The sequence below is a fragment of the Pyrus communis genome, chromosome 16 (genome assembly GCF_963583255.1).
Source record: "Pyrus communis chromosome 16, drPyrComm1.1, whole genome shotgun sequence".
In the NCBI taxonomy this organism is placed as follows: domain Eukaryota; kingdom Viridiplantae; phylum Streptophyta; class Magnoliopsida; order Rosales; family Rosaceae; genus Pyrus; species Pyrus communis.
Genome location: NC_084818.1, coordinates 5535213 through 5549488, shown reverse-complemented (window position 1 = coordinate 5549488; position 14276 = coordinate 5535213). Strand labels below are relative to the sequence as shown.

Genomic DNA, 14276 nt, shown 5'->3' with positions numbered 1-14276 from the left:
TGCATGATACTATTAAAGTGTTATTCTATCTTCCATGAATATGTGTTTTGTTTGATAACTCGAATGACAATAATATGTTTAAGTTGCATGAATCGATACTTCATGTAACATCCCACATCGACCAACAGAGAGAGGGTGATGTGCCTTATAAGTACATGCCCACCTCTTATAACACGAGGCATTTTAGGAACTCATTGGCTTCAGGTTCTATCGAAACTCCAAAGTCAAACGAGTTCGGGCGAGAGCAATCCTAGGATGGGTGACCCACTAGGAAGTTCTCGTGTGAGTTCCCAGAAACAAACCGTGGGGGCGTGGCTGGGGCTCAAAGCAGACAATATTGTGCTACGACGGAGCCGGTCTGGAATGTGATAGAATGGTATCAGAGCCACTATACCGTGTGGTGCAAGTGTGTCGACAAGGACGTCAGGTCCCTAAGGGGGGTGGATTGTAACATCCCACATTGACCAACGGAGAGGGGGTGATGTGCCTTATATGTACATGCCCACCTCCTATAGCACGAGGCCTTTTGGGAACTCACTGGCTTCGGGTCCCATTGGAACTCCGAAGTTAAGCGAGTTTGGGCGAGAGCATTCTCAGGATGGGTGACCCATTGGGAAGTTCTTGTGTGAGTTCCCAGAAACAAAATCATGAGGACATGGCCAGGGTAACACTCCCCGATCCTGATATTCCCCAAAATTCCAGGATAGACACATACTGGCCGACACACGAAGGTGACAAAAGCCATTTATTGAATGTAAATGCTGAGAACAAGGAATAAATAAGACTTACAAATAGAAAATATAATAAATATGCATTTTAGGAACGTGTTTAGAGCAACAACTAACTATAACACTAAAAGAAATAATATAAAATTGAATGAAACAAACGATGGATCCTACACCGAGAGGACTCGAAGATGCCAATACGGAAGTGCCTTGACGCTGGGATTGTACGCCTCGATTCTAAGTCCTGAAGGGGGCGCAAAACAAACATGAGTGGACCAAGTTGATATAATATATATATATATAATAAAACAATTATCAACGTACTAACCCCCAGGTTTTATGAAAACACATATATATCATGATAAACATAGGTTTTCCGAAACCTAGCATGCCATGCAATGTCTCAAATCATAACTTGTATATATAATAATCACTAGTGAATGTCCAATAACCCCTAGGCCCCATGCCAGCTCCTCATCTCTGAGCAGACAGTCAGAGGAAAATACACTATAGGCTCCATGCTGGCTCCCCGTCCCTGTGCTAATAGCCAGAGGAAACACACTCTAAGCCTTATGTCAACACCAAGCCGTCGCCTGGGACAGACTGGAATTTATCCCTACGTCCCATAGCGGAATAAGGACTACTAGGTAAGTACAAAACCATTGAACATACATATATTGAAAAGCAACTTCATAGTATAAAGTCATCCATCATCTATATCCATCATCTATACTATAAAGAGGTGTTCTAAACATGTTCTAAATATCATATCGTCATCCATCAGATATTCTATAAGAACACGAGTTATAGGAAAAATAGTAATAATTCAAAATAACCTCAGTAAGCATGTTATCTCATAAAACGTTTCATAAAACATAATCATCAAATCATGCTTTCCATGTATGCATTTCCACTATCAAAACATGCATTTTTTTAAGGGGTATACTAACAGTATTTCGCAGCCGAAGAGCCACGCAACTAGTGAAAACTGAAACGCTACAAATAATTGCCCCTAAGCACATAAATGGTACATTTAGTCAAACTTTACCAAAATGACTTATTTTGGGAAAACAGATATCAGAAATGGATTTAGGACGTTGAAATTAGCCTAAGAGGGGTCCCACACAAAAACCCAAAAGTCAATGTTGACCGTTGACCAGTCAAAGACAACGTTGACTGTTGACTGGTCAACGGTCAGACCGAGTCAAAGTCAACGGGTCAAACCATGTCAACTAGGTTTGGGCTTAGGGTTGGATTAGGGTTGGGCCCTAAGGGTTTAGGGTTAATGGGTTTAAGGGGAAATGTGTTTAGGGCTTGGGCTTAGGGCCCCCTACAGCACATGGCCAAAGACCCTTAGAACTGAAATGGAGGGTTGGATTCAGGACCTTCACAGATGATGCTCAAGGCCTTTAAAACAAATAATAAAAATATACTAAAAATAAAATAAAAATAAAAGGAGGTTGGGTTGGGCTTAGCAAGAATAGCCAAAAGGCCTTAGACTTAAAAATGATTTGGGTTTGGGGTAATTCGGCTAGGTCTCAGTCCAAATGGGTTTGGGTTTCAAGGCAGACGGGTTGGATTGACCCGTTTTTAGGCTAAGCTCTTGGCCGGTTTCTGGGTTGATTTTCCAAGGCTCATAACTTCTTCAATGCTCAACGAAATTGGGTGATTCAAAAAGGAAAGTTGTAGTACTCAGCGAGATGAAGATATTGATACCTTGCACGTTGGCCAACTTGGTTTGGCCGGAAATTTCCTTGAAAGGGGCTATGCTTGCCGGAAAATTTGGAAAAGCTACTCCAAGTTATTTTCTGCAATTCACACATATACACCACTTAAAACAACATTCGATCTAACCCTAAAACACAATCCAAGAGTTTCTAGAAGCTTACCAACGTCGGATAAACACGAAACACGTCAGATAAGATGATGAACAGTGACGCCGTCACTATTGGGGTTCCATGAAGGTTTGCTTGAGTTTTCCCAAGGTTCCTACATCCAGTGGTGTTGGTTTGGGGTTGTTGCTTATGTGAGTGACAAACTTGAGAAAGAGGGAGAGATCACAAAGGGAGAAAGAGGTCCGGAAGTCACATGAGAGAAAGAAAGAGAGAATAAGAAGGGGGAGAGAAAGATGAGGTTATGGGAAGAGAAGAGATGAGAGATAGAGAGTTATAAAAATCAAAAAAAGAAAGAAAAGGGGAAAGGAACTGGGGGACAAATCAGGGGTGGGCCCCTTTGGGCACACCATTTAAGACCCAAAAACCATTTTTAAAAGGAAAATATCCCCAAACTTAGTGAAAATACAAAAATACCATTTTTGTGTTCGGTAAATCCCGAGACGAGTTGTTACATGAGGCACAAAGCGGACAATATCGTGCTACGGCGAAGTTGAGACTGGGATGTGTCACTTCATATATGTGTACATTTTTGCAATCATTTGAATTCCTTATGTTAATGCACAAAATCGGCGAGGACTTTGGTACAACAAAAAGTGTCAAGTTTGTGACATTCGCTAGATTGTTCTGGTCATTAGTGTGGATAAGTATGTAAATGAATAGAGACAGGGAAGCAAACAACACAAGATGTACGTGGTTCACCCAGATTGGCTACATCCACGGAGTAGAGGAGTTCTCATTAATTGTGAAGGGTTTTCACAAATACATAGGTTCAAGCTCTCTTTTAGTGAGTTCTAGTGAATAGTTTAGTACAAATGACATTAGGGATTATTGTGGGGGAATGATCCCCTTTTATAGAAGAGAGTTTCTAGCTTTGTTCTGACATTAACACGTGTCGTATTGTGATTGGCCTCTGATATTGACACGTGTAGCGCTGTGATTGGCCTCTAATACCGACATGTGTCGTGTTGTGATTGGCCTCCTGGTTGGAGGAAAAGTCTTGTGGGTCCTTAACGATATGTTGTTGACCGGTGCTTAGTAGTTTCGAGATTGGTCAAGTATGGTACAAACACCTTGACTGATTATTTGTTAATCTTTATAAAGAATTTTAGGGCTTATAAGGACTTAGCATAAATGTAGAATTATTAATACATATAAGATGGTTGTTGGAAGCATGTTTTTGTGTAACAGTGGTGAATGTTTTCGTGCTTAGTTGTTTGAGGTAATATGCATTCATTGACTGAGTAAGGTTATACCCAAAGGCATATTTTCAAAAAATATGATTTAAGTATTGATTTGCAAATTAAGCAACGATGTTGCAGATCAATGGGAACTTGAGGTTTGTGTTGGTAATGCCTTACATTTGCAGATGACCTATAAGGTATGTATAGAATCCATATATTCATTTTAATCTCCAATTGGATTCATTAAGTCACATTTTTCGTGTGCTAGTCAATTATTGGATGAAATATATTTCAGTCTCAAGTTGTTATCAAATTGCATATTAAATGGCATGGCATGGTTTGTGCACTGCCTTAGTTGTGAGGATTTCCATCTACCCACAGGTGTTGGAAATCACCATGAAAGTAACTGGTATGGTGCATAGATCAGTGTCAAAAACATGTTAATTCATCTTGCTCACAAGTGTTGAATTAATTTGTTTTAGGAAGTTTTGGGATATTTTACTTGGACATGTGCCTATTTGGTATTTTCAGTTGTGTCCGTTGGCTACGAACATTGTTTGTCTTGTTATTGGTCTAATGAAAGTGATGCATGATTGTTTTGGAGATGTATTCACACCTACAGGTTATGTTGGTTTCATTAGATGAAGGATATCTGCGTTGACAGATTTAAGGCTTTGAAGAAACATAAGCTGGACCTGAGATGATATAAAGTAAGACATTTTGGTTTTTGGGTTTCATGTGAATGAGGATCTTAGCATGTGTGATTATGAAGGTTCTGGGTTGTGTCAACCCTACAACCTTGTTAGTTCCATGTTAAGAAATGCATTTGACAGAAACTGCATTAAGGATGAGATGTAATCACTGTTACATGGCCACTAAATCAACATTAATCTCCAATCTCAAGTATAAACGTGAATATTAAATTTTGTAGACCAAGTGGGAGAATGTTGGATTTATCCAATATAAATCAACTTTTAAGTGGTCTACTGCATGTAATAGGAATGTAATATTGGAGAATAATGTTGATTGTGATATCTCTTAAAGATATCAATCCTATATAACATGTCTTATATTGGAAATAGAATTGATAAAATCTTTAATTGAATATGATTATGATACTTGACTTGGAGGCTAAGAAAGTAAGTTTAGGTTTCCTTTATGGATGGAAACCCTAGCTTTTAGCTTATATAAATACCGGTCCCTATAAACCCTAGAACACACAACATAAGGCTTCCTATAGAGTAGTTGTATTCAACTAGGTGTTTGTAGAAGATCCTAGTGTTGCCATGCCCTTCACCTTCCTTGCTCGAGTACCATGATTATAATTGGAATTAGGTTTGTCACTTCTTTGTTTGTGTTTTAATTGTATAACCTTATAAGGCTAACAACCGTTGGTTATGTGTGGGCCCTCCCGGTGTTGTAATGCGGACATGGTTTGGACGGCGACGATTAATTTGGTCTGTACGGACAAAGGGAGGATGTCTTGTCTATTTGTGAATTTTACTTTTATTTCAAAATCTGAATAATCGCTTATGCTATTTTAGATGAGTATCAATTTTCTTGACAATTGTATCTCTTTTTTGTTTTTCTTTTCTCAACAATATATGTTTCCAAAATATATATATATCATAAACTACTATAATTTATGAGATAGGGTATTTGTTCACGGTCACAGGCGAGCATACGTTGTTGGTCAATTGACGTAACCCATATTTGCATTCTTGTTCTTTTTCCATATGACATCAACATCGCATTAGGGGCAATCAGTTGCAAATTTATGAAATGAGTTAGGATTAGGAGCCGAAACTAAGCCTAACACATTCCATAAAATTAGGCCCAATTGATAGTTCCATAAAAGCAAGTTTTTAAAGCTTGAAATAGCTTGGTAACCAATTTTTGGGCCGCATTCATCTTAAGACTCTTCACATGGTCCATGAACACCTATACACGTCGCACCAATCTCAATGCTTTAAATTCTAATACCCTAAAATCTCAGGCTTTACCATCTCCATCTCAACTTCTCAAACTCCCGGAGACTGGAGTTGGACCTCAGCAGCAATTCCATCTCAGCTGAATCAAACGCCTTCCCTATCGCCCCGTACACCGACCCCGACCGTCTGGAACCTCAGACGATGAGCAGAATACATGTTATGGATGGGGTGGTCATGGATGCTGAGTTCCAGCAAGCGGTTCAGATTGGTGAACAAGACTGAGTGCTAATGCTGTACCCTTCACAATTACTGAGAGAAACATAATAATTCAAACACCATCCATGCATTAGCAAATAGCAAATCACGAAACAATCAAGAATCAAAGTAATTTCAATTTCAAATAAATAAACGTGACGCGCTAGTAATGTTGTTAAATAAGATCCTTAAATTGGAACAGATTCTATATTTTTCGGATCCCACTGCATACCACAATGCATGTCATATATTTGAAAGGAAGTGAAAGCACTGTCTGGGACATGGGATAAGATTAGGGGTGATCACTAAATCAGGCATGTCCTATGCATCCCTCCAAATCTAACTTCATATTCATCGAGGATATGGAATGAAAAGAAAGTACGCATCAGTTATCTTCATCGATAGATAACGTCCCTCAATCGTCCAAGCTGTATTTAAAAACTCTTAGCTTCCAGCTGCAGCTGTTACGGCAACTTGTTTCGAGTCTTCTGCCCTTTCATGCTCCTTATTGTGCATCTGAAATATTCCAACATTTTTACATTCCAATACAATATGAGAAGTTTGCTGAGAAAATTAAGGAAGACCAATACACATTCATGGAAAGGCATCTCACCTTGTTGTTGATCAAGTTGTGAAGAGCAATAACGCTTCGGATGAGGGAAGAAAGATATATAACCAACATCATATCATTTGTTTTCACTGCACATGACAGCAACAACATGAATCAACACTATTAACAAAATAGGCACTAATGCAGGAACCATAAATCTAAACAATAAAGCAGTCTAAACGATAAACATGGTACTTTTTTTTTTTTTACCTGAAAAAGCCTTGATGAGATCAGAAACATTAAGATTTGGAAGTAGATTGAACACATCCTACAAGGATTTGGGATAGAAAAATAAGAAAAATGTATGAGTGTGAGGGTGAAAATATCAACAGTAGGCAAAAGAACTACAATATTTCATTGTTGTGAAATAAAAGTTAAGAGACAAATCAAACTAGCATTACATTAAGATTCTAGCCTACACTACATGTAGGTTAAGCCAAAACCGAACCTGTAGGTGGTACAAAATCTCGTGGTTTAATGGGAGCTTGCCATCAATAACAAGGTCCAGATAACCCCGAATCTCCTTAAGTCTTGCTTCCAATCCCTTCAAGGCTGTGAGTTTCCCTGTAACCTGTACAAGACTTGGAAACTAAGTTTCTTGTATCGCCTCTTATATGCATTAAGAAAATCTAATAAAATTGACTTCATACATACATACATACATACATACATACATACTGTGTGAGCGTAAATAAAACGAGGAAGCTAATGAAAATAAAATCACCAAAACCAAACCTCTGTTGCAAGAGTGCTGATGGTTGTATCTTTCACATCTCTAAGCAAGTGTTCCACTCCTGTTAAAGGGTAATATGGTCAATAAAAACCATAAGTAGAAACAAAATGACCACCAACGCACAAAGGAAAGCAATAAATCAATATGTGCATGCAATAACTTAGAAGTCCTACTTATTCAATGTTACAAGAAAGGGTAGTTCAGTTTCCATGGGCTTACCAATTTCCTCAACTTCATGGGCAGCAATTTCAGAAGGCACATGAACGAAAATCTTCTGGCTTTTCTGGGTAGCATTCTGTAATCGTACCAAAATGTTAATTCAAATTTACAGCATTAAAACCAGGTTTCAAGTCAAAATAGCTCCAACCATAACACTTGTTTTGGAAGAACTTAGTATATGACCAGACCAATACAAAAGGCAAGGCATATCCGAAAAAATTATGATTCTACCTCTTTAACCTCTTCAACGGCACAGTAAGCTTTTGTTGGTATTCCCAGCTCCTTAGGTTGGACATCAATTATGACCAAGACAGGATTTGGAACATAACTGCAAAATCAAAAGGGAAATTGTGATATAATGTAGAAGAAAAGAAACAGGAATTCATACATCTCAAGGATAATGAATAGAAACACGAATTCATGTATCTGCTGATGGGTGCAAAATGCTTAAGCATGTTTCACCATGATAGAGACAAAACAATTAAACAAAAAACATAATATTTCCACCATTTCATAAGAATACCACTTACAGGTATACGGCTTCCTCATAACCAACCATCAATATTTTATAGAAAACTGATGGAGAACCTCAAGGTTTCCAAAATCTCAGACATCTTGATTAAATTTACCAATATTCAAGTTACACAAAAAAATGGGTATCACAGTATAACAAAATGAAGACAAGAGTTAAGAAATAAGGGTTGAAGAACACATTTGCTTCTTCTAGTCAGTTGAGAATTAGTTTCTCTAATATCAATTTGAACGATATGAACCTTACACCTTTAATTATCTCCATGTTGTCCTTCCACTTAAACTTTGTTGACCAGACTGGTTATAAGAAGCATTCATGATATTCATATTCTAATGGAATCTCAACACCAAGTAGATGTTTTTCATAGGGTTTACGCAGGCTTACTCATTAAATAAACCGTGAATGTCTAAGTCATTTTCTCGCAATTTTGGACCTGTGCTGTACCATCCCACAACGTGCTCCTTTGCTGGAAAAAAAAATTATTTGTCAATTTTTGCATCATAACAGATAATGTGCGAATCTAGGGAAGGAGACATAGTATATACTCATACCATTTATTCTCTTTGCCATGGAATACATGGCTTCATGGTAGTTGTGATCAAGAAACCAGATACTGGGATCCTTGTCATCTTCTTCAAAGGGAACTGTGAATAAAGATCAATACTAATATGAGTCAAAAGTAACGCACTTGATCTAGAAACATAGAAGGTTCTACAGGCAACAAGATGAAAACGCAAAATAGGAAGAAAAAAATCAAGTTTAACAAAAACACAAAAACTAAACCACTAAGTTAAATTTAAGAGCGCAATCATGAAGTTCGAGACTGATACTGCATCAAATTCTTTTGAAAAACCAATAAACAATAAAATCAAAATACTACAAGAAAGCAAGTGCTACAGGCTATAGAATGCATGTGCTACAGACTATCAACTAAAGAACCAAAAATGAAATCGGAAATTAACAAGAAAGTGCATTGATCAACAAATATATAGAAAGTACACTGATAAACAAAAACATAGGAACTGCACTGCCCCGTACATAAATCAATCCAAAATTGTGTAGGTCTATGCATTTGGAAAGCAAATTAAAGCAGAAATTTCGCAACTTCACACTACAACAACCTCAGCAGCTCTCGAATTAAACTTCGAAATGCCTTATCAAAGGGCATGTCTGGAATGGGACAACCCCTCATAACTAATTTAACTTTCTACATCTCAATTCTGAAATGCAGCCTAAACCAACTGAAATTCATTCAGCAGCATGCAAATGTAACCTAAATTTGCTTAACCACTTCCAAGTTCAAGCTCATAGCAGCAGAAACACACTCATTCTTTTGAATAATTTAACAAAAATACACCTTTTCACAATGCCATAGAGCCCAAACACAGATTTTCTCACTGACCAAACAAAAATTTACCACAGTTTGGAGCATAATTCAGAACAAAAACTTCCTTAATCAGATAAAATATTCGAATATTCACCCAAAAAAATTTAAATTAATTCAAAATAAATAAAAGCAAACGAGATTCAAACATAGCCGAGAAGCAGAGGGACTAAGCGAGCTTGTTATAAACGAACCGGCGTAGCTGTTGGTGACGTCGACGGTGCCCTTGTACGACGAGCCGAGCAGAACTCCGACGACGCGCTTGCGAGTGTCTTTGGCGACCCTGTTGTAGTTGTCGACGATGCTGAGCAGAACCAGCGGGTGAACTATCACCTTCTCGATCGGCCTCGCGGAGATTTGCTGCGTTTTGACCACATCCATTGCTGGACTTCTTCTGCTTTCTCTGAATTTTCCTGCTTTTTCTGCAGTAATTTTGAGTTAGCTTCTTCTGCAGGAAACCTCTGTCTCTCTCCCTAATTTATTTGGAAAAAGCTCTTTGCTTGCTCAGCTCTTCTTTGTTCTCTTTCCTTTCGGTTCTCTCACCGGACTTGATAATTTGAGCTCGTTTGGATGTGCTTTAAAATAATTGAAAGTGTTTTAAAAAAAATATATTTTAGGTTTCAAAAACAGTTATATGCTTCTTTCAAGAAACAAGAAGCACTTCAAATACTTTTCTATGATATACTTGCATCTTTACTAATAATTGGTTCTAAAAACATTCATCAAAAACGCTTTCAACCATTACAAATTCACATACAAACAAGTTCTTTGTATTTGAAATAATTTTATTTGCTTTTGGTGCTTGAGTTGGGCACCAAAGCCCATGTTATGAAGATTGAACCCAAGATTTATGGGTTTTATTATGGGCCAACTACATTTGCTTTTGGGCCTGTTGTAAATTGCTTTTCCTTCTTATATTTTTTTGACTAAGTGATCTAAAATTAAAATCTTGGTATAGACTAAATTTTGATAACACAACGATGAGATATCAACGACATGCTAAAAATCAATTATTTCATCAACCATCGACTCAAGTTAGATCTTTTCAGCCAAAAACCTTAATTTTTTAAGACGTTATTGTCATGGCCCATGACACTCGTGTCAAAGTACTCATACAAGCTCCTATCACTATCACCCAATGGTAAGGTGAAATTCTTGTGTCCCTGACAATCAGGCTAGGTAAATTGTCCAACTCATTTACAAAGGAATGAAACTTTTGCAATAAAATTTGTACCTACATGAGGAGAGATTCTTGCATCCGGCCGGGCATATGGGGGCATAAGGCTCATAGAAAGACTATTTGGGTGGGCAAAGGTGAGAAGAATAAACAAGGGGACCCTACGTTTATGAGTATGGCTGTATGGCCTTATTGGTTCGGTCGGCCATATCCATATATATTCCTCTTGCATAAGGTCATGTTGTACCTAAATATTTAGGGACCAGCTTCTTTGTAAGTATGTCGAACCACCTAGTTTAATTGTCAGACGCAAAGTTCTTCAATGTTATGGATACATAAACATAAGAAGTAAACAAGTTGTAGACACTTCCATACCAACTAACTTCTAGTCTAGTAACACTTCTCTTTTCAATACTAAAATAGGTTTTAAGCTTGAATTTCAATCTCCTCCCGTTAATTCAAACTACGAAGAGAGTGATTCAAACTCGAGTGCATACAAAAGAACACAATCGATTGAACAATGTAGATACGCTCACATCTGCAATGAAAGAGCAGTTTTAGAATATCCAAATGATATTTAAGAATAGTATAAAATGTGATGGATAAGACCAAGGTAAGTGGATGAGAATTGAGTATTACTTTACTTAGTAAGGATAAATGAGGGCTGTGGGGAAGTGGGGAAGCTCTAAGATTAGTACATGAAATTCAAAGCTGGGAAGCAGACCCAAGGTAAGTAATAGGTATATGTCATATGACCAAGGCCAAGGTTAAGTATTTTATTCACAATTATGCAGCCCAAGGAGACATTTCTCATGTGGAGCAAGAGAAAATTCCAATTTCCAAGCCATTCATACAAACAAGAAATCCGACAGAGTAAATCACAGAGAAATTAATAACAACAAGACAGTGCACATGCAGAGAAGAATGTCCAACAATTTCCAATATCTTAATTCAACAACTCAAATTAGCGTCAATACTACGTAAACTATTCAACAACTATCTCTCCCTCCCTACCTTTCCGTTCACCCTTTCATGCCAGCTGCTAAACCCCAAATTCTACAAATGGCAACCATGAATACTAGCTAGCTAGGAGCTTCTTTTTTCCGTTCTTTTTCTCATAAATTTGAAGCATGTAATTCAAAGGAAACTTAAACGCAGATCCAAAGGTGGAAGGTCCATTTCTGTCCCAACAGTGTAGGTAAAAGCTGACGCCTCCTTGCAATATTCGTTTGCGTGAAATCTCAGCTTCTCTCCTTCAGATTCGTTGAAAGAGTTTATGGGGAAAAGTTGAAGGGTCTCAATCACTCTCGCCGGCTCCGAAACCTGATTTATTTCTGCAAGGAACGGAAAATAAAACCGTGAAAAAAGAATACAAGCACCATATAAATTCAGGTGCATACTAGAAAAACCCTAAACCGAAGTACTTCAAGAAAGAGAAATTTTAAAGCAACGGACGTTTTGGAGACATGTTCTCCTGATCTCGACGAATGATATCCTTTTCATCAATAGAAACTTTACGCCGCTTTTGTCTTTCTCTGGCTTTGTGATTCTGAAACCAGTAAAAGACGTTCTTGCTCTCGATCTTGCCATAAAAGCTTAGCTGAGAGGAGATTTTCTGAATCTGATCAGTGCTCGGCGTTCGGAGTCCAGACCTGAACAGGTCAGTCAGAACTTTAACCTGTTCTGCAGTTGGATTCCAACGCCCGCACTTGGTTCCACTATTACCATTACCACCATCGCGAAAACTCGATGCCTTAATGCAAAATCCTGACATGCCCTCGTCCATATTTCAGCTTCAAATGGCTAGAAACAAAACCAGTCTGTGCTGCTGCCTCAGGAACTTCCTTTTTCTGAGCTTCTGAACTCAAAACAGTGTGAACCCGTGTGCATATATAATACCCTAAAGTAGACAGTACTTTGGTTTTTTTTTTATTATAATTTTTTTGTGTTAGTTCTTTGTTTATACATTAGTCTGCGTTGTTTTTAGAGAATTTGAGATTGAATAATTATGTGGATTTGTTCGGTTTTAATTATCTTTGCCCAGTTTTCTGTGCTGAGAGAAAGAGAGGGACATGCGCGAAAGCTGCCAATGTTCAACATTTGTCGGCGAGCAGACAAGATGAAAGTTTTCCCTAAACTATATTTTTTGGTATTTACTTACGTTAAGTTCATATGCATTATATATTTCCACATATTTTTTTTTAGCTTTTCAAACATTGTGTTTTTATTTATAGTAGTCGAATTGGATAAGTGAAATAGAATTAATCGTCCATAATTAAATATGAGTGTAAAAGGTTAAAAAGATGTGTAAAACTTACTTCCCTATCAATTTTTATGGTTTTTTGTGCTTTTCAGTTATGAGCAAAACCCTTCTAACAATGTTTAGATTAAAAAAAAACACTACTTCGTAGAAGAACACTTATTATATTTGTGGTTTTTTGTACTTCAAGGGATTTCTAGAAAATCCCTTGCATTTTTGTTTTTAAAAAAAAATAGAGAAGTACTTTATAAAAATGCATTTCCAAACCATTCATAATTAGTATAGTAAGTCCAAGATAACCAGACATGTGAGTAAAGCCAAGCATCATTTTTAATTAGTTGGTGTCTGCTAAAGATCATGTAGAAGAGTGCAATCTCCTGGATTATCTTAATTGGGGGTATTAGCAGAAAAACGATCGATGCAAGTGAAGGTCAAAATTACACATTGTCTGATTTGCATTGGACGGTTGTGATCGCAACAGACTGACAAAGATACTGAGTTAGGTTGACCCTAAAAACTGATTACAGCTCAGTCAAATAGAGTGGGGACAATTGATATATAAACCTCCTTTTAATTAAGGATGTGTGGGAACATAAACAAAGCGACAATAAAGCCACCAAAAATTGAAATTTAGGAGGGACGGACAACGCATGACCAGCCAAAATGGGAAAAGAGAAGAGGAGACATATATTGGATTTTCTTATGTCATGTGCCTCCTGTCGTAAGCAACTACATCCCCCTTTTTCCAGTCACTTGGTTTGCTTCATCTTTTATCATTTGATTGTATGTTACCCAATTCTGGGAGTGATCAAAACTGTAGGTGAAGTTTTGTATTTTAGGGTTTGTCCCTACACAGGGATATGTTGGATGAGAAGGTTTGAACGTTAATGATCATATGCATGATACATACGCCATTAGATTTGCATGCGATTTACTTTTTTGAAAAATGGAACTGATCTATACGCTACACATGCTATACTTTTTTGCGAATGAACATATGTTTCATTAATAAATGAGTGCACGACAAAGTGCAGATAAAAAAGTTCAAAAAAAAAAAAAAACACTAGCTAGAGTAGCTAGAGGAGGGTTTTGGAAAATAGCTATGGGGTTTAGTCGATGAATGCAAATCTTTAATTAACATGAACTAGAAGTGTATGTGGTGAATGTTCATTGGAAGAGAAATGAAGCTCTGATATGGTAGCTAAATTGGGGATTGATTGGGATGCAGATATTTAAGTTCTTGTGGAGCCTCTAATATACTTTCTGTATGTATACAGTCTACTAATATTATCAGATTTCGTACTTTTTTCTTTAGAAGAAGATTCGAACTTGAGATATATTTCAATACGTAAAAGAAAAATAAAACTAATCAGG

General features: G+C 37.3%; 2 protein-coding genes across 2 annotated transcripts; both read right to left on the bottom strand.

Annotated features, from left to right (window-relative positions):
- Positions 1-6157: 6157 nt before the first annotated feature.
- Positions 6158-10028, bottom strand: LOC137720787 (26S proteasome non-ATPase regulatory subunit 7 homolog A-like). The gene is made up of 10 exons (XM_068459897.1): positions 9660-10028; positions 8633-8725; positions 8466-8547; positions 7781-7877; positions 7550-7625; positions 7333-7391; positions 7046-7168; positions 6808-6865; positions 6601-6686; positions 6158-6503 (listed from the first exon to the last, which is right to left on the bottom strand). Exons 1-10 carry the CDS (start codon positions 9844-9846, stop codon positions 6432-6434), a joined length of 933 nt encoding a protein of 310 aa, XP_068315998.1. The 5' UTR covers positions 9847-10028; the 3' UTR covers positions 6158-6431.
- A 1702-nt stretch (positions 10029-11730) lies between these two features.
- On the bottom strand, positions 11731-12428 carry LOC137719654 (WUSCHEL-related homeobox 7-like). Its single transcript, XM_068458689.1, has 2 exons — positions 12098-12428; positions 11731-11976 (listed from the first exon to the last, which is right to left on the bottom strand). The coding sequence occupies exons 1-2, from the start codon at positions 12426-12428 to the stop codon at positions 11780-11782; spliced, it is 528 nt and encodes a 175-aa protein (XP_068314790.1). The 3' UTR covers positions 11731-11779.
- Between the last annotated feature and the right edge of the window lie 1848 nt (positions 12429-14276).

Coding starts and splice junctions, on each gene's coding strand:
- LOC137720787 (XM_068459897.1), bottom strand. CDS start 9,846: ATGGATGTGGTCAAAACGCAGCAAATCTCCGCGAGGCCGATCGAGAAG. Junction 7,626..7,780: donor CCGTTGAAGAGGTTAAAGAG/GTAGAATCATAA, acceptor GTACGATTACAG/AATGCTACCCAGAAAAGCCA. Junction 7,169..7,332: donor TCAGCACTCTTGCAACAGAG/GTTTGGTTTTGG, acceptor AGTCTTGTACAG/GTTACAGGGAAACTCACAGC.
- LOC137719654 (XM_068458689.1), bottom strand. CDS start 12,428: ATGGACGAGGGCATGTCAGGATTTTGCATTAAGGCATCGAGTTTTCGC. Junction 11,977..12,097: donor GGAGAACATGTCTCCAAAAC/GTCCGTTGCTTT, acceptor CGTTCCTTGCAG/AAATAAATCAGGTTTCGGAG.